General features: G+C 39.2%; 1 protein-coding gene across 5 annotated transcripts in view; it reads right to left on the bottom strand.

Moving 5' to 3' along the window:
• The window catches only part of LOC135092134 (sn-1-specific diacylglycerol lipase ABHD11-like), a 27,406-nt gene extending 335 nt beyond the window's left edge, over positions 1-27,071 (bottom strand). Inside the window, exons 1-7 of one of the 5 annotated variants that reach the window (XM_063990386.1) lie at positions 26,710-26,846; positions 17,850-17,974; positions 16,397-16,547; positions 15,634-15,807; positions 8,352-8,525; positions 6,502-6,698; positions 1-1,471 (exon numbers count right to left, since the gene is read on the bottom strand). The exon at positions 1-1,471 is cut by the window's left edge and continues 335 nt beyond it. In XM_063990386.1, coding sequence (XP_063846456.1) covers positions 1,336-1,471; positions 6,502-6,698; positions 8,352-8,525; positions 15,634-15,807; positions 16,397-16,531 — 816 coding nt within the window. In that variant the 5' untranslated portion in view covers positions 16,532-16,547; positions 17,850-17,974; positions 26,710-26,846 and the 3' untranslated portion in view covers positions 1-1,335. Of the gene's footprint in view, positions 1,472-6,501; positions 6,699-8,351; positions 8,526-15,633; positions 15,808-16,396; positions 16,548-17,849; positions 17,975-26,091; positions 26,237-26,600 lie in introns of those variants that run through there. The other 4 variants (XM_063990387.1, XM_063990385.1, XM_063990388.1 and 1 more) reach the window with 4 other exon arrangements.

Below are 27,071 nucleotides of genomic sequence, written 5' to 3'. Positions count from 1 at the left end.
TCTATTTTATCTTCAATTTTTTTCTGTTATTCTGGCCACTGCTAGAGATGTGTGCATGAATGGTGTGAAATGATGTACAGAAAGTCTGCTGTTGTCCTGAGTATATTATACTGAAAATGAACAAGTACATGAATAAATACTACATAAATAACACAGTATCTATCTTTGGGCTGAGATCCTTCTTAGGTAGCCAAGATAAGACATCGCACGCTTAGGTAGTCTTTGTGGTGGAATAAAAATACTACATAGGAGGATAACAAGATGACAATAATATTTCTCTCCATACCTTTGCCTGTTTACTACTTGAAGCATGACACAGACAATACTTGGTGTCTTGTAGCACACACACACACACATGGGTAAATTTGTTACTTTTTTTTCTTTTATGTAAGAGGGGCAACGGCCAAGGGCTAAAAGAAAAAAAAAAGAAAAAAAAAAGGCCCATTAAAGTGTCAGTCCTAAAAGAAAGATCAAAAGGATTATCAAAATTGGAGGATAAGTGTCTTGAAACCTCTCTCTTGAAAGATCTTTGTTGGACCATAGCCCCATCAAACACACACACACACACACACACACACACACACACACACACACACACACACACACACACACACACACACACACACACACACACACACCTAAGAGGACAGAACCACTAGCCCAATGCTCCTGCTGGTGTGCTGCAAGGTGGGCTCCTGGGCTTACATCCCACACTCGTTCACTGATAACTGAACCAAAGTTACATTGTATAAGAACACAAACACAATTTGTTTCCACCCAGCTGAGATTTGAAGCCAGATCCTCTACGGTGTGAGCAAAGTGTGCTAGCCACTACACCAAGGTGTCTTCATAAAAAAGATACAACATAAAAATAAATAAATAAATATATAGAAAATACATAAATGTAATGAAATAATAAAAACACCACCATCAACAACAAAAATAATAATACCAATACTACTAATAATAATAACAACAGTAATAATAATAATATTAATAATAATAATAAAAATAATAATAATAATAATAATAATAATAATAATAATAATAATAATAATAACAATAATAATGAGAGAGAGAGAGAGAGAGAGAGAGAGAGAGAGAGAGAGAGAGAGAGAGAGAGAGAGAGAGAGAGAGAGAGAGAGAGAGAGAGAGAGAGAGAGAGAGAGAGAGAGAGAGAGTATAAAGTACTATAAATAAGCAAACACATATCTAAAAATAGATAAATAGTAAAAAATATAAATAAAACTGTAGACATACAGATATAAACACAATATTTCCCCAGCCTATCCTCCCAGACTACCTATACAGTATTCTCAGTGCATGGAGGCTTCATCAGGGGAGGAGGAGCAGAGTGAGCAGGTTGAGGAATGCTGTAGGCTGGTCAGCATGTAGCCAGTGGCCTGCTCCTTCAAGATAGTGGAAGGAAGCCTGTGGGAAGATTTCTTCAACTGCCTCCTCATCCCTGGGTCTGCAAGAATCAGTGGGGAGAGAAAGCTGAGTTAAGGTGCCACAAAGACAAGACTGTGTGATGCTGGCTTGTGTTATCTACCACCTCGAGAGTGCAATGGCTCAGACTGGGATCACTAGTAAGATGGGGAGGTAAAGGAGAAGGAATGGAACAGTGGGGAGAGAGAGAGAGAGAGAGAGAGAGAGAGAGAGAGAGAGAGAGAGAGAGAGAGAGAGAGAGAGAGAGAGAGAGAGAGAGAGAGAGAGAGAGAGAGAGAGAGAGAGAGAGAGAGAGAGAGAGAGAGAGAGAGAGAGAGAGAGAGAGAGAGAGAGAGAGAGAGAGAGAGAGAGAGAGAGAGAGAGAGAGAGAGAGAGAGAGAGAGAGAGAGAGAGAGAGAGAGAGAGAGAGAGAGAGAGAGAGAGAGAGAGAGAGAGAGAGAGAGAGAGAGAGAGAGAGAGAGAGAGAGAGAGAGAGAGAGAGAGAGAGAGAGAGAGAGAGAGAGAGAGAGAGAGAGAGAGAGAGAGAGAGAGAGAGAGAGAGAGAGAGAGAGAGAGAGAGAGAGAGAGAGAGAGAGAGAGAGAGAGAGAGAGAGAGAGAGAGAGAGAGAGAGAGAGAGAGAGAGAGAGAGAGAGAGAGAGAGAGAGAGAGAGAGAGAGAGAGAGAGAGAGAGAGAGAGAGAGAGAGAGAGAGAGAGAGAGAGAGAGAGAGAGAGAGAGAGAGAGAGAGAGAGAGAGAGAGAGAGAGAGAGAGAGAGAGAGAGAGAGAGAGAGATGAAATAAAGGTACAATACAGAGTAAAATTCATGGATTTAATTATCAAGTAAATTTCCAATATATGCTTGAAATGTTACAAAATACATATATTCACTGCCTACACTCATACAACTCCCTCCATTTTCCAGCTTCTTCCTTCCCTCCTTTATTTCAACCAGATGGCAACACTGCTATTACATCTATTTCTAAAGCTGAACTCTTCACTCAAACCTTTGCTAAAAATTCTACCTTGGACGAATCTGGGCTTGTTCCTCTCTCTCCTCCACCCACTGACTACTTCCTGGTACCTATTAAAAATTCTTCGCAATGATGTTTTCCCTGCCCTTGCTGGCCTAAACCCTCAGAAGGCTTATGGACCTGATGGGATCCCTCCTATTGTTCTCCGAATCTGTGCCTCCATGCTTGCACCTTGCCTAGTCAAACTCTTTCAGCTCTGTCTGTCAACATCTACCTTTCCTTCTTGCTGGAAGTTTGCCTACATTCAGCCTGTTCGTAAAAAGGGTGGCCATTCTAATCCCTCAAACTACCATCCTATTGGTTTAATTTCCTGCCTATCTAAAGTTTTTGAATCTATCCTCAAGAGAAAGATTCTTTAACATCTATCCCTTCACAACCTTCTATCTGATCACCAGTATGGGTTCCGTCAAGGCCGCTCCACTGGTGATCTTCTGGCTTTCCTTACCAAGTCTTGGTCATCCTCTTTTAGAAATTTTGGTGAAACTTTTGCTGTTGCCTTGGACATATCAAAAGCTTTTGATAGAGTCTGGCATAAAGCTTTGATTTCCAAACTACCCTCCTATGGCTTCTATCCTACTCTCTGTAACTTCATCTCAAGTTTCCTTTCTGACTGTTCTATTGTTGCTGTGGTAGAAGGTCATTGTTCTTCTCCTAAATCTATTAACAGTGGTGTTCCTCAGGGTTCTGTCCTGTCACCCACTCTCTTCTTATTATTCATTGATGATCTTTTAAACCAAACTTCTTGTCCTATCCACTCCTATGGTAATGATACCACCCTGCACTTTTCCACGTCTTTTCATAGATGTCCAACCTTTCAGGAGGTAAACATTTCACGCAGAGAAGCCACAGAACGCTTGACTTCTGATCTTCCTAAAATTTCTGATTGGGGCAGAGCAAACTTGGTATTGTTCAATGCCTCAAAAACTCAGTTCCTCCATCTATCAACTCGACACAACCTTCCAGACAACTATCCCCTCATCTTCAATGACACTACACTGAACATCCTCGGTCCCTCCTCTACTTATAATCTAAACTGGAAACTTCACATTTTATCTCTAGCTAAAACAGCTTCTATGAAGTTAGGCACTCTGAGACGTCTCCGCCAGTTTTTCTCACCGCCCCCAGCTGCTAAATCTGTATAAGGACCTTATTCGTCCATGTATGGAGTATGCTTCACATGTCTAGGGGGGTTCCACTCATACTGCTCTTCTAGACAGGGTGGAATCAAAAGCTTTTCGTCTCATCAACTCCTCTCCTCTAACTGACTGTCTTCAGCCTCTCTCTCACTGCCACAATGTTGCATCTCTAGCTATCTTCTACTGCTATTTTCATGCTAACTGCTCTTCTGATCTTGCTAACTGCATGCCTCCCCTCCTCCCGTGGCCTCGCTGCACAAGACTTTCTTCTTTCTCTCACCCCTATTCTGTCCACCTCTCTAATGCAAGAGTTAACCAGTATTCTCAGTCATTCATCCCTTTCTCTGGTAAACTCTGGAACTCCCTGCCTGCTTCTGTATTTCCACCTTACTGTGACTTGAATTCCTTCAAGAGGGAGGTTTCAAGACACTTATCCATCAATTTCTGACTACTTCTTTGACCCTTTTATGGGAATGGCATTTCAATGGGCATTTTTTTTATTGGATTTTTGTTGCCTGTGGCCAATGTCCCTCCTACATTAAAAAAAAATAAAATAAATAAATAAATAATATATATATATATATATATATATATATATATATATATATATATATATATATATATATATATATATATATATATATATATATATATATATATATATATATATATATATATATATATATATATATATATATATATATATATATATATATATATATATATATATATACCATATTTGATTGCTCATAAGATGCACCTTTTCTCCAAAAAAAAGTCTCAGGAAATGAGCCTGCATCCTATGAGGCCAAGGTTCAGCATTGAGGCAGTGGTTGGTGGTAAGTCTATGACATCAGAGGCTCTAAAATCAAACCCCAGACATCTTTGCACATGTGAACAAAGTGATGATTGGTACTACACCACAAAATAATTCTTTCTTTCAAGGTAACAATATATAACAGGTCATACTTACTAGTAATTCACATAGAATGACATCAGTCAGGATGAATTTCCCAAAGTGACCATACACCACACATTGCATGTACCAAAACAAACACGAGGTCAGTTACATGCTGAACCCAGTGACACGGGCAAGCTTCACTGTGTTCTTTACAGTGTGATGCCGTTACTCCTTGAGGTAAGACACACTTTCTTACAATTAAAATTGCACTTATCTTTTAACATTCTTATGAACAAACTTTATTAGCCCTGTAGTCTCTCACAGTCTCTGCTGATGCCATATGCCAGGTACATGTTTACATCTCACAACAGGATTGGTACGTAGGCTACTAGCAAATATTAAAGTTTTCAAATGCAAAATATTGAGATCTAATAATGATCTAAATGCATGTGAGAGTCTTCAAATGCCAGGTGAAATCCTTCACTTCATATTCAGAACTGAAATCTGCTCATTTATCTTTTTTTATATATATTTTTTTTTATTTCAATGTCTGCCAAAACTGGGTGCGTCTTATGAGCCCATGCATCTTATGAGCCATCAGATATGGTAATCTTTTCCTTTATTATTTTCTCTAACATTTTTTTAAACTAACATGACTATTTTATCACTCCTTGGTCTGTTCTCTTTTAACTTAAGTAGAAATGATTGGTCCATCATTTAGGGATCTTTATCAGAGTTTTCAAGACCAACAAAGAAGTGGGCTTTCTTTTTTTTATTTCTTTTTGTTAGCTTTCTTCACATATGAATAAAAAAATAAAAAAATTTGCTGACTTGCACACATCTCTCAATGCTGTTGTTCCTCACACTGGCAAGCCATCTCACATAATGTAATTGTTCACAAACACTTCATTTTCATCACTTTAAGCATTTCCTCCAAACTTACATAGTTTCAAGAGCCATCCCTCACAGTCACCCTTACACATTCCCACTTTTGCCTCCACAGACAGGTCCCTTTGCACTACCACTCCTGTGACTTAAGTCTGCATCCATGGACTTTCTGTCTCAATACATAGTCAGTGCCAAAAAAGATAACAAAAACATTGTGCAATCACAGGGTCAGAGATTATGATGTCATAAAAATTTCAGAGGCCCATTATCATGAACACAGAAGTTCTTTTCTTTCAGTTCCTTTGCTGTTATGGAAGGATTACATTCTATTTCTCTCTTCACAATGTTCAAGGCTCACTGAGCAACTTTCTTTACTCACCCAGGCCTACTTTATGTTCTGGGAAAGACATCTCATCACCACCCCTGAACCTCTTTATCTAACAGAACACAATTCTCTCTCAAATTCCAGTAATACTAATTGTTTCTTTCACTGTTTTTATTCCTAAGCACAAGGCAACTACAGATGCTATTTAGTCACCAGTAATGGGCAGTTTAGTAGCCACTGGAAGGTGATAATAGAAAGATATACAACAGCAACTTGTGAGAATTAACTCAAGAATACACACATGAAAACATCTTGTCATTCAACTGTCAAATCTATACTAAAACTGTTAATAAGTGAGTGTATCCAAGGCCATTGTCTGTCTTGAGTTGACAGGTCAGATATCATCAGTGTTCTGTTCTCCTATGCAACTGAAGGAAACTTGAGGAATGGCACATGAACAATGACAATGACTGAGGATTTTGTCACTTTTTAGGTACCGATTGTACACATATCATTGTCAAAACTTTGCCATTATTTCCATTTTTACACATGTCACAACAATATAAGAAACTGCTACACTTACATGCCTACTTCATCTCATCACTCTCTTCTTTGTCACATTTATTCCCAGCTTCCCTGTCACACACTTTTGCCAAATTTTGTAACTATACTTTGCAGCTTTTAGCTATCAAAAAGGAATCTAAAAAATAAAAAAAATATCATGACACTATAAATGACAATAAAACTTGTGTGCTATCATATAATTCCTGTCCTAACACAGCTGCTCTCACCTCAAGTAGTCTGAGAGTGCCCCTGCAATGAAGACAGTATCCCCCTCAAACGAATGGTGAGGCAGGGCAGCAGCTGGGAATGTGGAAATATGTGGATTGAAGTTCTTAGCTATTCCCTTCACATTGACCTTCCATGTGTATTCTCCCTCTGGTGTTTGGATGAGGTTGGTGAGAAGAAATTGCCTGATGCTGGCCTCCTGTTGGGGGTGTAGAGTACCAGTGAGAGAATTTTTGGGAAAATAAGGAAGAACTGGTGATGTTGCTGCAAAGAATGTGTAAAGACAAATGGAAAGAAGACTGTGGCACTGAAGGACTATTTGCAGAGAATGTGGTATGGCAAATGTGAGATTAGAGTTGAATACCTTATACAGTCTTTTCTTTTGGGACTGGCACCTCAGTGGGCCTTTTTTTACCTCTTTTTGGTGCCCTTGGCCAGTGCCCCTCTTACATACAAAAAAAAAAAAAAAAATAAAAAAAAAAAAAAAAAAAAAAAATATCGAGGAAAAAACTACTTTTCCTTGCCATTACAATGGTTGATGTGGTATACCTGGATCTCAAGAAAGCATTTGATAAAGTTCCTCACAAAAATCTTATGTGGAAGTTAGAGAATAGGGGAGGACTAAAGGGAGCAACATTGAGATGGATGGATGATTATTTACAAAGGAGGGAAATGAGAACAGTAATCAGAAACACTAATTCAAATTGGGCACAAAGTGACAAGTGGGATACCACAAGGATCTGTGTTGGCACTTATTATGTATAATTTATATGTAAATGATATGACAGAATCTAAATAGTTATATGAACCTGTTCAATGATGCAAAAATAATGAAAATGATAAAGGATGAAAATGACGGGAAGTTTCTACAAAAGGATATTGATATGGTACATGCATGGAGCCAAAGATGGAAACTGGAATTTAATGCCAGAAAATGCCACATGTTGGAAATAGGAAATAGTAAAAAGAGACATTCATGGAATTACAAAATGGGAGGAGAAATAATAATGAAAAGTAATGAAGAAAAATATTTGAGAGTAATTATTCAGGACGCACTAAAAGGCATATAAATCGGATATTTGGCTCTATATACAGCTTGTTAACAAACATTAGGGTGGTGTTTAACTATTTGGATAAATAAATGATGAAGGACATAATAACAAGCATGATACATTGTAAAATTGGAATAGTTTGGGCTCTGCATGGAAAAAAAAAAAAGATATATGGAAACTGGAAAGAATACAGAGGATAGTGACAAAGATGGTATCAGAATTGAAAGACTTAATCTAAGATGAAAGACTTGAAGAGATGGGATTACCAACACTACAACACAGAAGAGAAAGGGGAGACCTGATAACAATGTACAAATTAGTAAGCAATACAGAAAGAATAGACAGAAATGACTTGGTACTACAGATGGAGGAGGGAGAGAAACACGAGGAGACACGGGAAGAAAATAAAGAAGAGAAGATGTTTGAGTGACATCAAGAAATACAGCTTCCCGTATCAAATTATTGAAATTTGGAATGATTTGAAGGAAGAGGTGGTTGTGACAAACAGCATACACATGTTTAAAGAGAAATTGGATAAATATGGACATGGAGACAGGACAAAATGAGTTTTGGTTTGTGCCCTATACAATACAACTAGGTAAATACACATACACACATACAAAAACATAAACATACAAATGTAAATAAACTTAAAAGCAGGAAGAAAAAACTAAATCTAGACAAAGGCACGAATGAACACACACACACACACACACACACACACACACAAAAAAAAAAAAAAAAAAAAAAAAAAAATCAAACTAACACTAACACCAGCACATATCACATGAATCACTCACAGGTATGGCAGGCTTAAACAGGTCATCCACATATGTCTTGGCCTGTGGTGGGGACAGATCTGGGGGTATGGCAACCCTCAGCATGATCTCCAGGAAGCGAGGCAGCCTGGATATACTCTTGGAGGTGCCAACTGGTGACATGTCCAACACCACCAGCCTGTCCACCACTGATGGCTGGGGGTAAAGAGATGGTGGTGAGGGAGGTAGTAGTGATGAGGGAGGTGGTGGTGGTGAGGCAGGTGGTTGTGGTGAAGGAGGTGGTGATAGTGAGGCAGGTGGTGGTAGTGATGATGGCGGCTGCAAGGACCATATTCTGAAATGCTTCTGCCCCACACCTCCACTACTTTCAATAGCTTCTAGTTAAAGTGACAGGATTTACAGGGTGTTTTAACGATTCTTGTGACAAATCAACAAGACTTCTACACTGTTAACAGGAGAAACACTCTTGAAAACCCAACTAATCATCTCTGTGGTCTTTGAAAGTAATTGTGGTGAGAAAGCAGTGTTTCTGAATATAATAAGTCCAAGTGTGTTGATGGTGGCAGTGGTGAGGGAGTTAAAGATGGTGGTGGTGGTGGTGGCAGCAGCAAGAAGTGTAAGAAGTGAGATAACTGATTTTTATTTTTTATGTAGAAGGAGCACCAGCCTAGGGAACAAATATTCATTAAAAAAAAGGCCCACTGAGTTATGGAGTCAAAAGTGATTATCAAAAATTAAAGGATAAGTGTCTTGAAACCTCCCTCTTGAAAGAATTCAAGACATAGGAAGGAGGAAATACAGAAGCAGGCAAGGAGTTCTGAGAAAGGGATTAATGATTGAGAATACTGGTTAACTCTTGTACTAGAGAGGTGGACAGAATAGGAATGAAAGGTCTTGTGTAGCAAGGCTGCAGGAGGGGTGGCATGCAGTTAGCAAGATCAGAAGAGCAGTTAGCATGAAAAATAGCAGAAGATACCAAGAGATACAATAATGCAGCAATGAGAGAGGCTAAGGACAGTCAGTTAGAGGAGAGGAGTTAATAAGACGAAAAGCTTTTGATTCCATCCAGTCTAAAAAGGAGGAACATACATGTGAAGCATACTCCATACATGGATGGATAAGGCACCTGTACAGAGTTAGCAGTTGGGAGGGGTTGAGAAAAACTGGTGGAGATGACTCAGAATGCCTAACTTCATAGAAGCTCTTTTAGCCAGAGATGAGTTGTGAAGTTCCAGTTTAAATTATAAGTAAAGGACAGACCTAGGATATTCAGTATAGAAGAGGGGGTCAGTTGAGTGTCACTGAAGAAGAGAGGATAGTTGTCTAGAAGGTTGTGTCGAGTTGATAGATGGAGGAATTGAGTTTTTTTAAGCAGTGGGCAATATTAAGTTTGGTCTGTCCCAATCAGAAATTTTTGAGAGATCAAAAGGCTGGGGTTCTGTGGCTTCCCTGCATGAGCTGTTTACTTCCTGAAGGTTTGGAGGTCTACAAAAAGACATGGAAAAGTACAGGGTGGTATCATCAGTATAGGAGTGGATAGGACAACAAGTTTGGTTTAGATTATTGATGAATAATAGGAAGAGAGTGGGTGACAGGACAGAACCATGAGGAGCACCACTGTTAACAGGCTTAGGAAAAGAACAGTGACTGTCTACCACAGCTGCAACAGAATGGTCAGAAAGGAAACTTGAGATGAAGTTACAGAGAGAAGAAGAGAAGCTGTAGGAGGGTAGTTTAGAATCAAAGCTTTCTGCCAGATTCTATCAAAAGCTTTTGGTATGACTAAGGCAATAACAAAAGTCACTAAAACCCCTAAAAGAGGATGAACAAGACTCAGTAAGGAAAGCCAGATCACCAGTAGAGTGGCCTCGACAGAACCCACACTGTTGATCAGATAGATGTTTAAAAATCTTCCTGTTGAGGGTAGATTAAAAAAAACTTTAGAGAGGCAGGAAATTAAAGCAAAGGATTGGTAGTTTGAGGGATCAGAATGGCCATCCTTTTTAGGAACAGGTTGACTGTAGGCAAACTTCCAGCAAGAGGGAAAGATAGATGCTGATAGACAGAGCTGGAAGAGTTTAACTAGGCAAGGTGCGAGCACAGAGGCACAGTTTTGGAGAACAACAGGAGGGACCCCATCAGGTCCATAAGCCTTCCAAGGGTTAAAACGCTGTGAAAGATCTTAATGAGTAGCAAGAAGTAGTCGGATGATAGAGGAGAGGAAGGAACAAGCCCTGAATCATCCAAGGTGGAGTTTTTAGCAAAGGTTTGAGCAAAGAGTTCAGCTTTAGAAACAGATGAGATGGCAATGGTGCCATAAGGTTGAAATAAAGGAGGGAAAGATGAAGAAGTAAAGTTATTGGTGAGAAAGATAGCTGTGATGAGGTGACAGAAAGAGGTGATTATGAGGATGATAGCTGTGATGGTAGGGGAGGTGGTTGTGATGATGGCAGTGAAAGCTGTGAAGAGTATTAGTGTTACTGATGAGACAATTGTTCTCATATATATATATATATATATATATATATATATATATATATATATATATATATATATATATATATATATATATATATATATATATATATATATATATATGCAGTAGGCACCTGCCAAAACGATAATTACTCCCAGTGAGGTCTAAAGCACTGGATCAGGGGGTGCTGTGAACTTATCATTAAACCCAGCTGTGACCTCACTGAATGTTTCCCTTTGTGTCTCACAACACAAGGGGGCAGTCACAGCCTGCCCTCTAAAGACAACTCTCTTCCTCCATACAAAACTACAAGCACCTAATAACACACACACACACACCCTTCACTCAAAATTTCAAAATTATCATGTCCATGGAGTCCCCACCCGGGAAGGGGGCCACAAATGTCCCCAGGTTGGACTGCCCTTCTGATGATGACCCTAAGTGTCTTGACACACCCTTCAACTTTTTCTTCATTAACTTCTGAATATTCGTGGTCTAAGATCTAATTTTCAATCTGTAGAACATCACCTCTCCTCTTCTAAACCTCATCTTCTTTTCCTCATTGAAACTCAGGTGTCTGAGGCAACTGACAGTAGTCCCTTTTCTGTTCCCTCCTACTTTCTCTATCCTCATTTTCGATCCAAAGTTGGATGTTGTGTTTATGTACACAACAACTTAACGTGCTCTCGTGCCCATGCTCTTGAATCTTCTGAGTTTTCCACCATCTGGCTACAACTACAGTCACTCTCAAACTAAATTTATCTGTGCTGTATACCTCTCACCTAACTCCTCTGACTATAAGAAATCCTTTGACTACTTAACTTCCAAAGTGGAGCACATTCTGACCCTCTTCCCTTTTGCAGAGATCTCCATTCTTAGAGACTTCACTGTTCACCACCAGCTTTGGCTTTCCTCTCCCTTTACTGACCATCCTGGTGAACTATCCTTCAACTTTGTTATCCTACATGACCTAGAGCAATTGGTGCAACAGCCTACTCGTATTCCTGACCATCTTGGAGATACGCCCAACATTCTTGACCTTTTCCTGACCTCTAATCCTTCTGGTTATGCTGTCACCCTCTCTTCTCCGTTGGACTCCTCCAATCACAATCTCATATCTGTATCTTGTCCTATCAGATCAGGATCCCCCTAAGCAAAGGTGCCTATGGTGTTTTGCCTCTGCTAGTTGGGGAGACCTGAGGAGGTATTTTGCTGATTTTCCTTGGAATGACTACTGCTTCCATGTAAGAGACCTGTCTTTGTGTGCTGAGCACATAACAGAGGTGATAGTGTCTGGCATGGAGGTGTACATGCCTCACTCCTTTTCTCAACCTAAATCTTCAAAACCTTAGTTTAACCCAGCTTGTTCTCATGCTATACATGATACAGAGATTGCTCACAAGAAGTACTGAAGCCTTCCATCACCAGAATCTCATAAACTTTATATTTCTACCCGGAACCATGCCAAGTCTGTTCTCCAACTAGCCAAAAACTCATTCATTAACAGAAAGTGTCAAAAGCTTTCAAGCTTTAACTCCCCTCATGACTTCTGGCATCTGGCCAAAAATATCTCCAATAACTTTGCTTCTTCTTTCCCTCCTTTATTTCAACTAGATGGCACCACTGCTATCACATATATTTCTAAAGCTGAACTCTTCCCTCAAACCTTTGCTAAAAACTCTACCTTGGATGATTCTGGGCTTGTTACTCCCTCTCCTCCACCTTCTGACTACTTCATGCTACCTATTAAAATTTTTTGCAATTATTTTTCCATACCCTCACTGGCCTGAACCCTCGGAAGGCTTATGGACCTGATAGGGTCCCTCCTATTGTTCTCCGAAACTGTGCCTCTGTGCTTGCACCTTGCCTAGTCAAACTCTTTCAGCTCTGTCTGTCAACATCTATCTTTCCTTCCTGCTGGAAGTTTGCCTACATTCAGCCTGTTCCTAAAAAGGGAGACAGTTCTAATCCCTCAAACTACCATCCTATTGCTTTAATTTCCAGCCTATCTAAAGTTTTTGAATCTATCCTAAACAGGAAGATTCTTTAACATCTATCACTTCAGAATCTTCTATATGATCGCCAGTATGGGTTCCACCAAGGCTGCTCTACTAGTGATCTTCTGGCTTTCCTTAGTGAGTCTTGGTCATCCTCTTTTAGAGATTTTGGTGAAACTTTTGCTGTTGCCTTGGATATATCAAAAGCTTTTGATAGATTCTGGCACAAAGCTTTTATTTCCAAACTACCTTCCTACAGCTTCTATCCTTCTCTCTGTAACTTCATCTCAAGTTCCCTTTCTGACCATTCTATTGTTGCTGTGGTAGACAATCACTGTTCTTCTAAATCTATTAACAGTGGTGTTCCTCAGGGTTCTGTCCTGACACCCATTCTCTCATTATTCATCAATGATCTTCCAAACCAAACTTCTTGTCCTATCCACTCCTACGCTAATGATATCACCCTGCACTTTTCCACATCTTTTCACAGACGTCTAACCCTTCAGGAAGTAAACATTTCATGCAGGGAAGCCACAGAATGCATGACTTCTGATCTCTCAAAAATTTCTGACTGGGGCAAAGCAAACTTGGTATTGTTCAATGCCTCATAAACTCAATTCCTCCATCAGTCAACTTGACATAACCTTCCAGACAACTATCTCTTCTTCAATGACACTCAACTGTCCCCCTCCTCTACACTGAACATCCTTGGTCTGTCCTTTCTTTATAATCTGAACTGGAAACTTCACATCTCATCTCTAGCTAAAACAACTTCTATGAAGTTAGGCATTCTGAGACATCTGTGCCAGTTTTTCTCCCCCCCCCCAGCAGCTAACTCTGTACAAGGGCCTTATCCGTCCATGTATGAAGTATGACTCATACGTCAGGGGGGTTCCACTCATACTGCTCTTCTGGACAGGGTGGAATCAAAAGCTTTTTCTCTCATCAACTCCTCTCCTCTAGCTGACTGTCTTCAGCCTCTCTCTCATCACTGCAATGTTGCATCTCTAGCTGTCTTCTACCATTATTTTCATGCAAACTGCTCTTCTGATCTTGCTAACTGCATGCCTCCCCTCCTTCCGTGGCCTCACTGCACAAGACTTTCTTCTTTCTCTCATCCCTATTCTGTCCACCTCTCTAATGCAAAAGTATTCTCAATCATTCATCCCTTTCTCTGGTAAGCTCTGAAACTCCCTGCCTGCTTCTGTATTTCCACCTTCTTCTGACTTGAATTTCTTTAAGAGGGAGGTTTCAAGTGTACTTATTGTTCAATTTATGACTACCACTTTGGACCCATTTCTGGGACTGGCATCTCAGTGGGCCTCTTTTTTTTTTTTTTATTGGATTTTTGTTGCCCTTGGCCTACATAAAAAAAAAAAAAAAAAAAAAAAAAAAAAAAAAAAAAAAAATATATATATATATATATATATATATATATATATATATATATATATATATATATATATATATATATATATATATATATATATATATATATATGTATATATATATATATATACATATATATATATATATATATATATATATATATATATATATATATATATATATATATATATATATATATATATATATATATATATATACATATATATATATATATATATATATATATATATATATATATATATATATATATATATATATATATATATATATATATATATATACTCGTATATATATATATATATATATATATATATATATATATATATATATATATATATATATATATATATATATATATATATATATATATATATATATATAGACACACACACACACACACACACACACACACACACACACACACACTCACACTCACACACACAGTGGCTTTTAATGCAATATTTTTTCTTCTACCTTGATAGTATTATTTTCTTATTTTTTTATTTGATCCTTTTTACCTATAGATTCTCAATCATTTCATAGTGAATGCTATTGGTTTTATAAACAAATTGAGCTTCCTTGAAGGAGAATTTTGATAAATAACAAACAGAACATTATTAGTATATATTTGAATAGATTCATTTGAATATGTGGAGAGTGGTGAAAGGTGGCTTCCCCTTAAATCTGTTTGGACATGTAGAAACCTGTGTCTTGTCTTCCTATGACTGTTTGGATTCAGAGAAAATTTGCTTAAGCATGTCAGGACATAAAATCTGTGGATTGATGTTTTCTATAAAAAAAAAAGTACTTTCATTGCATAATTTTTTGTGCTAAAACATCTCTTATATGGGTTACAAATTAATCAATACTGGATTAATACTGATCAATTTTTATTTGTAAAGATGAAGCCACAAAGCAGAATGTCTTTGCAATATGAAAATTTTCAGTCTGAAGTCGTCTGATCTTTCCACTATCCTGCATACCTGAAACACAAATCTCTGTGCACTTCAGTTTGGAGGACAAGACTCAAAACTTTAGGTTTCTCAAGTGCTGAAGGTAACATGTGCCTCTTGTATAAATGTGTAATAACTGGTAATGAAAACTTCAATTGGTAGGTGTAGTTACCAGCACTATGGGACTACAAACTGGAGGTTCCAAGTTTTAATTATCAGCCAGGTGGAAACAGTTTAAACTTGCCTCCCTTCATATTGTAGCTCCTGTTCATCCATCAGAAAAAGGATGCAGGACCCTGCCAGTGGCCTCAACAGTAACACTAAGATACCCTAAGCCAGCATTGCATGGTATATGACTTAACCACCACCTAACCATCAGGGCAAAATACCAAAATGACAATGGAATGATGGTGAAATGCTTGAACAGCTCCCATAACACCTAACACAGGTAACAACACACCATTTACCTCCATCAGTGCTGTGGCCATAACAGCACGGCCACCCATGCTGTGCCCCATGAGTGTTGCAGTCGGAATTCTGTGCTGTTGCATGAAGAGGAGGATGTCTTCTGCCAGGAGGGGGTAGCTGTGAGCCTCAGTGTGTGGGGAATCACCATGGTTACGTGCATCAACAGTGTACACCTGGTAAAGGGGACTGTCAGGATTGTGGTGCCATGACACTGATAGCTATAATGGTATGTAATATTGATTGCTGGTATTTTAGAAGATGTAATGACAATGGTGCTAGAAAATAACACTTTCTATATGCCTTGTTACCTGAAATAATCCTTACAAATACAACAGAGAAGCAGGATGTTAACTTAAATTTTCAGAAATTTGCCAACAACTTAAAAAATTCAGACTGTTGGACAATTTGAATTACAAGGCACCAGATTAAGAGATTTTTACTCTAGTAGTAGTGAAATAAGCATGTACATATTTATGAATAGTGGTAAAGTAGTAGTATCATTAGTAGTAATAGCAATAACTGTCAAAATATGGCAAAAAATTTCACCTAAAGTTTTGCAATTAGTTATTTTCATTTATTTAGTTCAGTTATCTAATTATCATTTCATCAGTATACTTATCTATCAGTACTATTAAATGGTATAGCTTTTACACATCATTCTCATATTTCAGTACACAATAATTCTGAGACAGAAGCCATTCATTATTTTTGACTTAAAGGAGGAATAAAAGGCCAAATGAAGCCTAACACAGGCCACATCACCTCCATGCCTGTCCTGGTGGCGATGGCTTTGCCCAGTGACTTCCAGTTCGTCTTGGACCCCATAAGGCCATGCATGATGATGAGGGGTGACTGGCTGCTGGTGGGGTCTGGGGGAGAGTGCAGGGTATATGTCATAGGGACACCTGCACATCTGCAACAATAAAAATCATTATAAAAGACAGTCAATCTGTCAGTCAGTCAATCACTAGATCATATCCTGTGATAAAGTTCCAAAGGGCTGCAGCCAAATAAATCAAAAGAGGAAAGCGAGGAAGCATATTGGGATGACTGTGACCACAGCAAGCCCAGTTGCCAAGGCAACAAAAAAAAAATGTATGATAAAAAAAAAGGCTGACTTAATGCCAAGCCCCATAAAGAGTTCCAAATAGAAGAATCAAATAATGTGTAGAATCTTAATGGGTAGCATTGAAGTAACCAAGGAGTGGGAAGAACAAGCCTCAAGTCATCCAAGGTGGAGATTTTAGCAAATGTCTGGGCAAAGAGTTCAGTTTTAGAGATAGATGAGATGGCAATGGTGTCATCAGGTTGAAATAAAAGAGGGAAAGATGAAGAAGTAAAGTTACTGAAGATGTTTTTGGCTAGGTGCCAGAAATCATGGGATGAGTTAGATTTTGAAAGATTTTGACCCTTTCTATTAATGAAAGAGTTTTGAGCTATTTGGAGAGCAGACTTGGCATGATTCCAGGCAGAAGTACAAAGAGCATGAAATTCAGGTGATGGAAGGCTCAAGTACCTTTTGTGGACCATCTCTCTATCATGTATAGCACTAGGACAGGCTGTGTTTAGACCAAGGTTTAGAAGGTTTAGGGCAAGAGAAAGAGTGGGAATGTACACCTCCATGCCAGACACTATCACCTCTGTTATGCACTCAGCACACAGAGACAGGTCTCTGACACAGAACCAGTAGTCATTCCATGGAAAATCAGCATAACTCCTCCTCAGCTCCTTCCAATTAGTAGAGCTGAAATGCCAGAGGCAGTTCTGCTTTGGGGATCCTGAGGAGGGATTGGAGCAATAGGACAAGATACAGATATGAGGTTGTGATTGGAGGAACCCAACAGAGAAGATAGGGTGACAGCATAAGCAGAAGGATTAGAGGTGAGGAAAAGGTCAAGAATGTTGGGCATATCTCTAATACAGTCAGGAATGCAAGTTTGTGTTTATATTAACAACATGTGGTGCTCGATGAAAAATTTTCTATTTCATATGCATATATTGAGTATCAGCAGCTTAACACAAGCTACATTCCACACTCACCAAATCCTGTTTACCTAAATCCATTATGGTCACAGATATATACAGTATGTATATGTTAAAAATAGAAGATTCACACTAGTGTTCCATATAGGAGCCCAAACCACAATATGGTGAAGTCTGATGGGCATATATACATGCTTAGTGAATCTAAGTGGATGGTAAATAATTTCTTTACCTTTATTTGTGTTGTTAAGGATTGATGCTGGAAGCTGTTGTGGCTCTATGTGTTTCTCATGAAATCATACACAGGGAAGGAGCTTTTCTGGATCACATTTCCAGTGGTGGTTCTCCAGCCATTAACTACAATACAGAAACACCAAACTGATGCTAGGCTCTGGAATCTTGGATTATGAAGACTATTTTGAAAAATGAAGCCGTCCTACTTTATCATATATGAGTTGGTTATCCAAGGAAGAAATGACAGAAACATTTAAGATTTTGACACACAAATATGGTGAAGGCTGCTATTCTAGATGAAAGAGAGACACATGAGGAAATACAAGAAAGATATTTACGAACCACTTAGGACTGAATGCAAGATAATATGCTTTCCTTAACAGAGCAGTAAAGAAATGGAAGTCTTCCTCAGCAATAATGAAATAACTGAAAGGAAATTAGGCAAACATTGAAGAACAAATTAACAAAAAATTCATTATAATCTATCAATCAGTAAGTATTTACACAGCCACCCAATAAGGCATGATACAGCCTTTGAACCAGAGTTGCAGGCATAAGTCTCTTCCAGAAGCTCATCTCAGAGTACTGAGTACCTATCTCCAGTCTTAGGTCAGGGTTCCTAGTGAATGGAAGTGTTTAGTGAGCAGTGACCTGATGCTATAACAGGCTAGTGTAGACATGGTGCCTTGCGTTGCTGAGTTGTCTGGTTGTGTTAGTTCTCCTGTTCTTGAGGTCTTCATTGCAAAGGTCTCAGAGGTGGAGGCTGAGTTCCATCAAAGGATTTTTGAAGGTGCAGGCTGAGTTTCAAGAGAGGATCTCAGACCTGCAGGCTGAGTTCTGTGAGAGGATCTCAGCACCTGTGGGAGGGATGTGACCTGCCATCACCTTACCTAGTAAGGCGATGGAAGAGCAGTGGTCAGTTGTGTGCAGGGGTGCCAAGAGGCTGAAGGTCCTCAAGGCACCTCGCGTGGAGACAACGAATTCCTTCAGTGTGCTGGAGGGATTGATGGAGGAGGAGGTGGACGTGGCGAGAGGACACAAGAAGGAAGGGGTAGACACAGTAACCCTGCCCCAAGGTAGGGTGCTTGTGCTTGGTAATAGTCAGGTTAGGCACTTAGATAGTGTGTTTTGTGCCAGAGATAGGAAACATAGGTCGAGGGTGTGTTCGCCTGGGGATGGGATAGGGAAGGTATCTAATAGGCTAGACATGTGCTTGGAAAAATGATGGGACCAAGCCCACTGTTTTTCTCAGTGCTGGAGGGAATGACCTTGGTAGGGTCAAGAGTGAGGAGCTGTTCAAGAAACTTAGACAGGCTTTGGATAGGATTAGGGACAAGGGAGTATGTCCCTAATCCTGTGGTATGTGGTGTCTTGCTGAGGAGGGGAGTTGGTGCTAAGTGACTGTCCAGGGCTATTACAGTAAATCACAGGCTCACGAATCTTCATAAGAGTAATGGATGGACATTCATCAACAACTGGGACCTCTTCTATGGTAGGGACATCTTGTATGCCAGGGTGTTTGGGTTTTGGCTGGAACACTCAAGAGGGAGGTAACTGCACTCCAGTACTTTTTTCATAAGTCAGGAGCAAGGAAGGACTTGGGAGGATGAAATGAAGGACAAATTAGATCAATCTAGAAAGGTAACTAGCTCAGCAAAGGCGAGGAATAGCTTAAGTGTTTACGACACAAATTGTAGAAGTATTTTGAATAAAATAGACTTGCTTAGAGGAACGGCTTGCGTAGAGAACCTTGATATCATTGCTTTAACAGAAATTTGATTAGATATGTCAGGAAAAGTATTTAATTCAGAGGTTAAGATAGATGGTTATACACTATTCTATAAGGACACAGGAGAGGAAGCATTGCACTGTGCTGTTAATACAACACTGAAGTGTTGTATTAACGGTAAGAGTAAAACAGATAGCAAAACAGAGTCGATATGAGTGGATATTACAGAAGGATCACAGTCAGTAGTACTGGGAGTAGTGTACAGGCCACTGAACAGTACAAAGGAAATTAACACTTTACTATGGTAGGAAATAAATAGAGCAGGAAGGTACAGTCAGGTATGTGTGGTAGGAGATTTTAATTTTAGGAATATCAACTGGAGCCTGATGGTGGGTAACAATGAAGCAGAGGAATTTCTTAAGGTAATTCAGGATAATTTTTTAAAACAGGTAATCGTATAACCCACAAAGGGAAATAACATTCTAAATTTAATTCTAACTAACAGGGAGGAAGCAGTCACACAGGTAGAGGTTGGAGGACAGCTAGGTAACAGTGACCACTGGGAGATTAGGTACAAATTAAAATGGGAGGAAACTTTTAGAAGCAAAAACACTAGTAAAATACCTGACTTTAGGAGAGCAGATTTTGAGGGATTAAGGGATTAAAAAGGTATCTCCAAGGAGTTGACTGGCAACTAACACAGGGTGAGGTCAGGTCCAGGATGGAGTTGAGAGAGATAAGGCAGGATGATGTAGGTGAGGTGAGGTGTGAGGGTGTAGGACAGGAGGGAAGAAGTGTCCAGAAGGGTCAGAGGAGTGAGAGATATGTGTGAGTATGTTGGAGGGTCAGGTCATGCTGAGATGGGAGAAGTGAGGTCGAGGCGAGTAGACGAGGGAGTGGAGAGGATAGAAGGAGCTGAGTTGAGAAGATTAGAGGAAGTAAATGTAGATGAGTTGTATAAATATTTCATTGACAAATTGCATACAAGACAGTTAGCAAACATCCCGTGTAGAGCAATAAGATCACAGAAAAATTACCCTAATTGGATGACTGCTAGGTTAAAACACTATATAGGTTGAAGAGAAATATATAAATGAGATTAAAGGCAAGGAAAGAGGTTTTAAGGGCACAATATAATGAATTATTTAGAACAGTCAGGAAGTTAACGAGGAGAGCTAAAAGCAATTATGAATTAAAAGTGGCTAGTCAGGTGAAGACAGACCCCAAGGGATTTTATCAGGTATATAGGATGAAGAATAAGGAAACTATAGGTCCATTAAAGGCACCAGATGGGGAACTGGTTAGTTCTGGGGAGGAGATTAGTAAAATTCTGAATGAGTATTTTTTAACTGTCTTTACCCAGAAAAACATGCAGGAAATACTGAATAGTGAGCAGATGTTTAGAGTAGAAGAGAATGTGAAGCTGACAGATATTACCATAACTAAGGAGATAGTGGAATAGGAAATAGATAAGCTAAAAAGTTCAAGACACCAGGACCAGATGAAATATATCCCAGAGTATTTAAGAAATGTAAGGAGGTTATTAGTGAACCATTAGTATCTATCTTTAGGAAGTTACTTGAGTCAGGTGAGGTACTGGTTATGTGGAGGCAGGTGAATGTAGTACCCATCTTTAAGAAAGGAGATAAAACTTTAATGTCTAATCATAGACCTGTCAGTTTAACTTTAGGTAAGATAATAGAGTCAATAATAGCAAAGAACATTAGGGAGCATTTAGACAAACATAACTTGATAAATCAGTCACAGCATGGCTTCACAAAGGGGAAGTCTTGCCTGATGAACTCGTTAAGTTTTTACAGAAAAATTTATGAGGCAGTAGGTAATGGTGATAGTTATGACATCCTATATCTGGATTTAAGTAAAGCATTTGACAAGGTAGCCCATCAGAGGCTCCTGAGAAAGGTTAGGGCACACAGGGTAGATTGGAAGATGTTAAGTTGGATTAGGCCATGGCTAAACAACAGGTGAAAGAGAGTTGTAATAAACGGCTCTAAATCCAAGTGGGGTCAAGTAATTAGTGAGGTGCCACAGGGATCAGTATTAGAGCCATTGTTGTTTTTAATATATATCAATGACTTGGATAGTGGAATTAGTAGTGGTTAGTAAATTTGCAGATGACACGAAGATAGGTAGATTAATTAGGTCAGAATCGGATGCCATTGCCTTGCAGGGAGATTTAGATAGGATGAAAGAATGGACAGACATATGGCAAATGCAGTTTAATATCAACAAATGCAAAGTACTTAGCGTAGGTAGAGGAAACCCACACAGTAGGTACACAACAAACAATGAAGCTCTGGTAGATTCAGGGTACAAAAAAGATTTAGGAGTTATAGTTAGCTGTGAACTCTAAGAAAGCAATGCATAGAGGCCAGAAACAGGGCAAATAGGGTATTAAGATTAATTTTCAGGAGTGTTAAAAGCAGAAGGCCTAAAGTAATATCAAAGTTATACTTGGCGCTGGTCAGACCTCATCTAGACTATGCTGTGCAGTTCTGGTCCCCATATTATAGGAAGGATATAAGTCTATTAGAATCAGTACAAAGGAGAATGACTTAAAAGGATACAGGGGATGAGGAGAATGTAAATTTATCAGCTCCAATCTTGCCTTACAAGGCAAGACTGGAGCTGATAAATTTACATTCTTTGGAGATGTACATTAAGAGAGGAGTCTTTAAGTGGTAAAAGGGCTATAACAAGGGGGACATAAGCAAAATTCTTAGGATCAGTAATCAGGACAAGAAATAATGGGTTCAAGCTTGAAAAATTTAGGTTTAAAAAAGAGATAGGAAGACATTGGTTCTCAAATAGAGTGGTAGATGAATGGAATGGACTCAGCAATCAAGTTGTTAGCACTAAGACATTAGGGAGTTTTAGAAGATTAGACGGATTTGTGGATGGGGATGATAGGTGGAAATAGGTACGTATATTTCATACAGGGACTGCCATGAGTAGGACTGATCGCTTCTTGCAGCTTCCCTTATTTCTTATGTTCTTATGTTCTTATCTGTATGAGTTTGGCTAATTTTTTCCAAAAGTGAGAGTAAGTGCATTTTGCCAGACCAAATGCCATGTGTTTTGCCAGACCAAATGTCATTGACTGTTTCCTCTTTCTTCTATACATTACCAATAAAACTCAACTAAACTCTTTTTTTACCAAACCCAGGCTAACCCTCTAACCAGATAACTACAATAAATATACATTAGGAGAAGAACAGCACTAGGATTGAAAACACACAAGTAGAGGTAAAGGAGAAAGATGACTTTGGGATAAAATCAAAATTAAAATAATTCCTCATGTAGAAAAGACTGCAATCTGGATTAAACACACAGTAATGAATTCCACTTCTGAACTAATCAACATGATAAGAAACATCTGTGGGCTTCTAACTGAGAGTATTATACTTGAATACTAAATATGTCATCTCTAGTATTGACTGGTGGTAACAATGTGATATCAGAGGGTTTGATAATCCTTATACCATGGAATATACAGTAGCGATGTATAAGGTCCTGCCTAAACATCCTATACTTAATAGACTACCGATGTTATCACAACAGTTTGCCAGAATATGTGAGATCAACAAATCTGCAAATCTGTTTTATCCACCCAAGCTATATACACTCAAAGAGTCATCATCACCAAGAAAACCAAGGTTCCATATTGAGGATGTGAAGTCCAGAATAGGTCAAATATCAGACCATGAGTCTAGCAGAATGGCAAGCATTAGATTTGAGTGAGTGTCTAATTTGTTTGCAACTGTATTTCTGACATGTTGGCAAATTTCAGTCTGCTATGACAGTTGCACTAAGATTCTTATGATAACAGAAATTATATGGGATACCTTTAACCTTGAAAACTCTAAGTAGCATTTCACCTGGTCCTGATCCAGCCAAGACTGGCTGAGGGAAGGACAGGGCCAGAAGCCCCAGACAGATACTCCAGTCAGACTAATGGGTGACACTACTATACTCTGCTAGTTGGGGGGAGTTGAGGAGGTATTTTGCTGATTTTCCTTGGAATGACTACTGCTTCAGTGTCTGAGACCTGTCTCTGCGCCAAGCACATAACAGAAGTGATAGTGTCTGGCATAGAGGCATACATTCCTCACTCTTTTTTCTTGACCTAAACCTTTCAAACTTTGGTTTAACACAGCCTGTTCTCAAGCTATACATGATAGAGAGGTGACCCACAAAAGGTACTTGAGCCTTTCATCACCAGAATCTCATGCACTTTTATATTTCTGCCCGGAACCATGCCAAGTCTGTTCTCCAACTAGCCAAAAACTTATTCATTAATAAAAAAAATGTCAAAATCTTTCAAGATCTAATTCCCCTCATGACTTCTGGCATCTAGCCAAAAATGTCTCCAATAACTTTGCTTCTTCTTTCCCTCCTTCATTTCAAGCAGATGGCACCACTGCTATCACATCTATCTCTAAAGCTGAACTCTTTTCTCAAACCTTTGCTAAAAACTCAATCTCGGACAATTCAGGGCTTGTTCCTCACTCTCCTCCACCCTCTGACTACTTCATGTTATCTACTAAAATTCTTTGCAATGATGTTTTCTGTGCCATTGCTGGCCTAAACCCTCGGAAAGCTTATGGACCTGATGGGGTCCCTCCTATTGTTTTCTGAAACTATGCTTCCGTGCTTACACCTTGCCTAGCCAAACTTTTTCAGCTATGTCTATTAACCTTTCCTTCTTGCTGGAAGTTTGCCTACATTCAGCCTGTTCCTAAAAAGGGTGACTGTTCTAATCTCTCAAACTACTGTCCTATTGCTTTAATTTCCTGCCTATCTAAAGTTTTTAAATGTATCCTCAACAGGAAGATTCTTAAACATCTATCACTTCATAGCCTTCTATTTGCCTGCCAGTATGGGTTCCATCAAGGCTGCTCTACTGGTGATCTTCTGGCTTTCCTTACTGAGTCTTGGTCACTCTCTTTTAGAGAATTTGATGAAACTTTTGCTGTTGCCTTGGACATATAAAAAAGCTTTTGATAGAATCTAGCACAAAGCTTTGATTTCTAAACTAACCTCCTACAGCTTCTATCTTTTTCTCTGTAACTTCATCTCAAGTTTCCTTTCTGACTGTTCTATTGCTGTTGTGGTAGACAGTCACTGTTCTTCTCCTAAATCTATTAACAGTGATATTCCTCAGGGTTCTGTCCTGTCATCCAATCTCTTCCTATTATTCATCAATGATCTTTTAAACTAAACTTCTTGTCCTATCCACTCCTATGATGATGATACCATCCTGCACTTTTCCACGTCTTTTCATAGATGTGCAACCCTTCAGGAAGTAAACATTTCATGCAGGGAAGCCACAGAATGCCTGACTTCTGATCTCTCTAAAATTTCTGATTAGGGAAGAGCAAACTTGGTATTGTTCAATGCTTCAAAAACTCAATTTCTCCATCTGTCAACTCAACACAACCTTCCAGACAACTAACTTCAATGATACTCAACTGTTCCCCTCTTCTACACTAAAAAAAAAAAAAAAAAAAACATCTTCAGTCTGTCCTTTTCTTATAATATAAACTGGAAACTTCACATCTCATCTCTAGCTAAAACAGCTTCTATGAAGTTAGGCATTCTGAGACATCTCCGTCAGTTTTTCTCACCTCCCCCCCAGCTGCTAACTTTATACAAGGGCCTTATCCGTCCATGTATGGAGTATGCTTCATGTGTCTGGGGGATTCCACTCATACTGCTCTTTTGGACATGTTGTAATCAAAAGCTTTTCAGCTCATCAACTCCTCTCCTCTAACTGACTGTCTTCAGCTTGTTCTGGCCAAGAAACCCAAGATTCCAGATTGGAGATACAAAATTGAGGATAGGTCTGACATCAGACATAAAGGGAGATGACATGAAGTTTACTGAACAGCAGACCGTAGATTTCAGAAAGTTTGTGGCAACACCTCCAGCCTTAGCAGCTGCACATCTTGTATGTTGGTTAAATTTCAATTCATCATCTGTTACTCCAAGGTCTTTATGTGATGAACAAGAATTTATTGGGTTGCCATTAAGAGTTTGAATAGGAGTATGGAGATACTCAGCATAGATATGATGTTGTCTAGCAAATTGGAGATGGATACATTTACCAGTGGAAAATCTCAGTTCCCAGGAAGCAGCTATTGATGACAGCAAGTTAATGCTATTTTGCGTGTTGGATAGAGATTGAGACCAAGTTGGTGAAGGAGCTGATGAATGAAAATATAACTTGACATCATCTGTAAACATTTTGTAATTGCACTGGATCTGAAAGCAAATATGATTGATAAAAATAAGCAAGGTGATGATGTCTGGCAAAATTAAGATAAACACATTCATCCAAAAAAATCTCAATCTCCCAAAAAGTAGCTGATGAAGACAACAAATTGATACTTCTCTGTATGAATACTGAGGACTGAGTAAGAGAAGGCAATGAAGCTCAGAAATGCAAGTATAGCTTCAAACCATCAGAACACATCCCATACTCACATACCCTAGAGAATGTTGTTAATCCAATGTAGAAGATTACCTCAAATCCAATTGGCAACCATTTTGTCTACAAGAACTTGACGATGAATCCAGTCAAAGGCCATAATGAAGTGAAATAACATTAAGTCAATTACATGGTCCCAATCGCATCATTAAGTTAGTTACCAATAGCTCATGAAAACTGAAAGACTGATGCAGACCCCACACTGACTCTTCAATCTGCAGGTTGTCACCATTGACCCAAATAATGTCTTACAAATTATTCACTCTTTTATCTTACAAGAAATGGGGTTTAGACTAATGGGGCACTAGTGAAAACATAGGGTCACCTGCTGGCTGGGCCACGTCTGGCAGGTTTGAGTTGCCCCTAACCTAGCCCCCTTAACCTATCCTCACCTGACCAGTAATACTGCAAGGAAAATGCACAACTGGCAATTCAGACCTATCGGCTCTGTTAGTGCCAGTAATGGGTCACAGTTTAAGGGATCATTACGAAATTTACTACAAACTTACCATCCAACCATGCTTAAAGCTAAGAATAATAAGAGCCAATTGAGGCAGTTCTTTCCCCATTTGCCCTGGACTTTCACACGAGGAATTCATGGACAAGCTGCTTCCTCACCTCGAAAGACTGGTGGAGATTTGCCTCCCGAGCTCGATCTTGAAACCTTTACAGCTAGAAAGTTTCCCCCAGTGTCGAATATTGGTCCTAACGAGGTGTTGCATCATCCCGTGGTGGCAGGGCGCGGTACGCGGCTCACAACAGCGGCACACGGCACGACTCACAACACAACACTTCTGCCACCGGCATGTTGCTCTCACGCCCCAACATTTTACGTTCTCTGGGGCGAACCGTGGCACCATGCCGCTCCCTCCACAACACAGCATGGTTGTGGTGCTTTAGGAGTGCCGTCAGCCTGGACAAGATCTATCCCGAAAGTGATCTCGACCTTACTAAGCCTCAGCAGGTAGGTGGACAGAAGA

This window comes from Scylla paramamosain, chromosome 39, assembly GCF_035594125.1.
Source record: "Scylla paramamosain isolate STU-SP2022 chromosome 39, ASM3559412v1, whole genome shotgun sequence".
NCBI lineage: Eukaryota > Metazoa > Arthropoda > Malacostraca > Decapoda > Portunidae > Scylla > Scylla paramamosain.
This window is presented reverse-complemented; position numbering and strand designations above follow the sequence as displayed.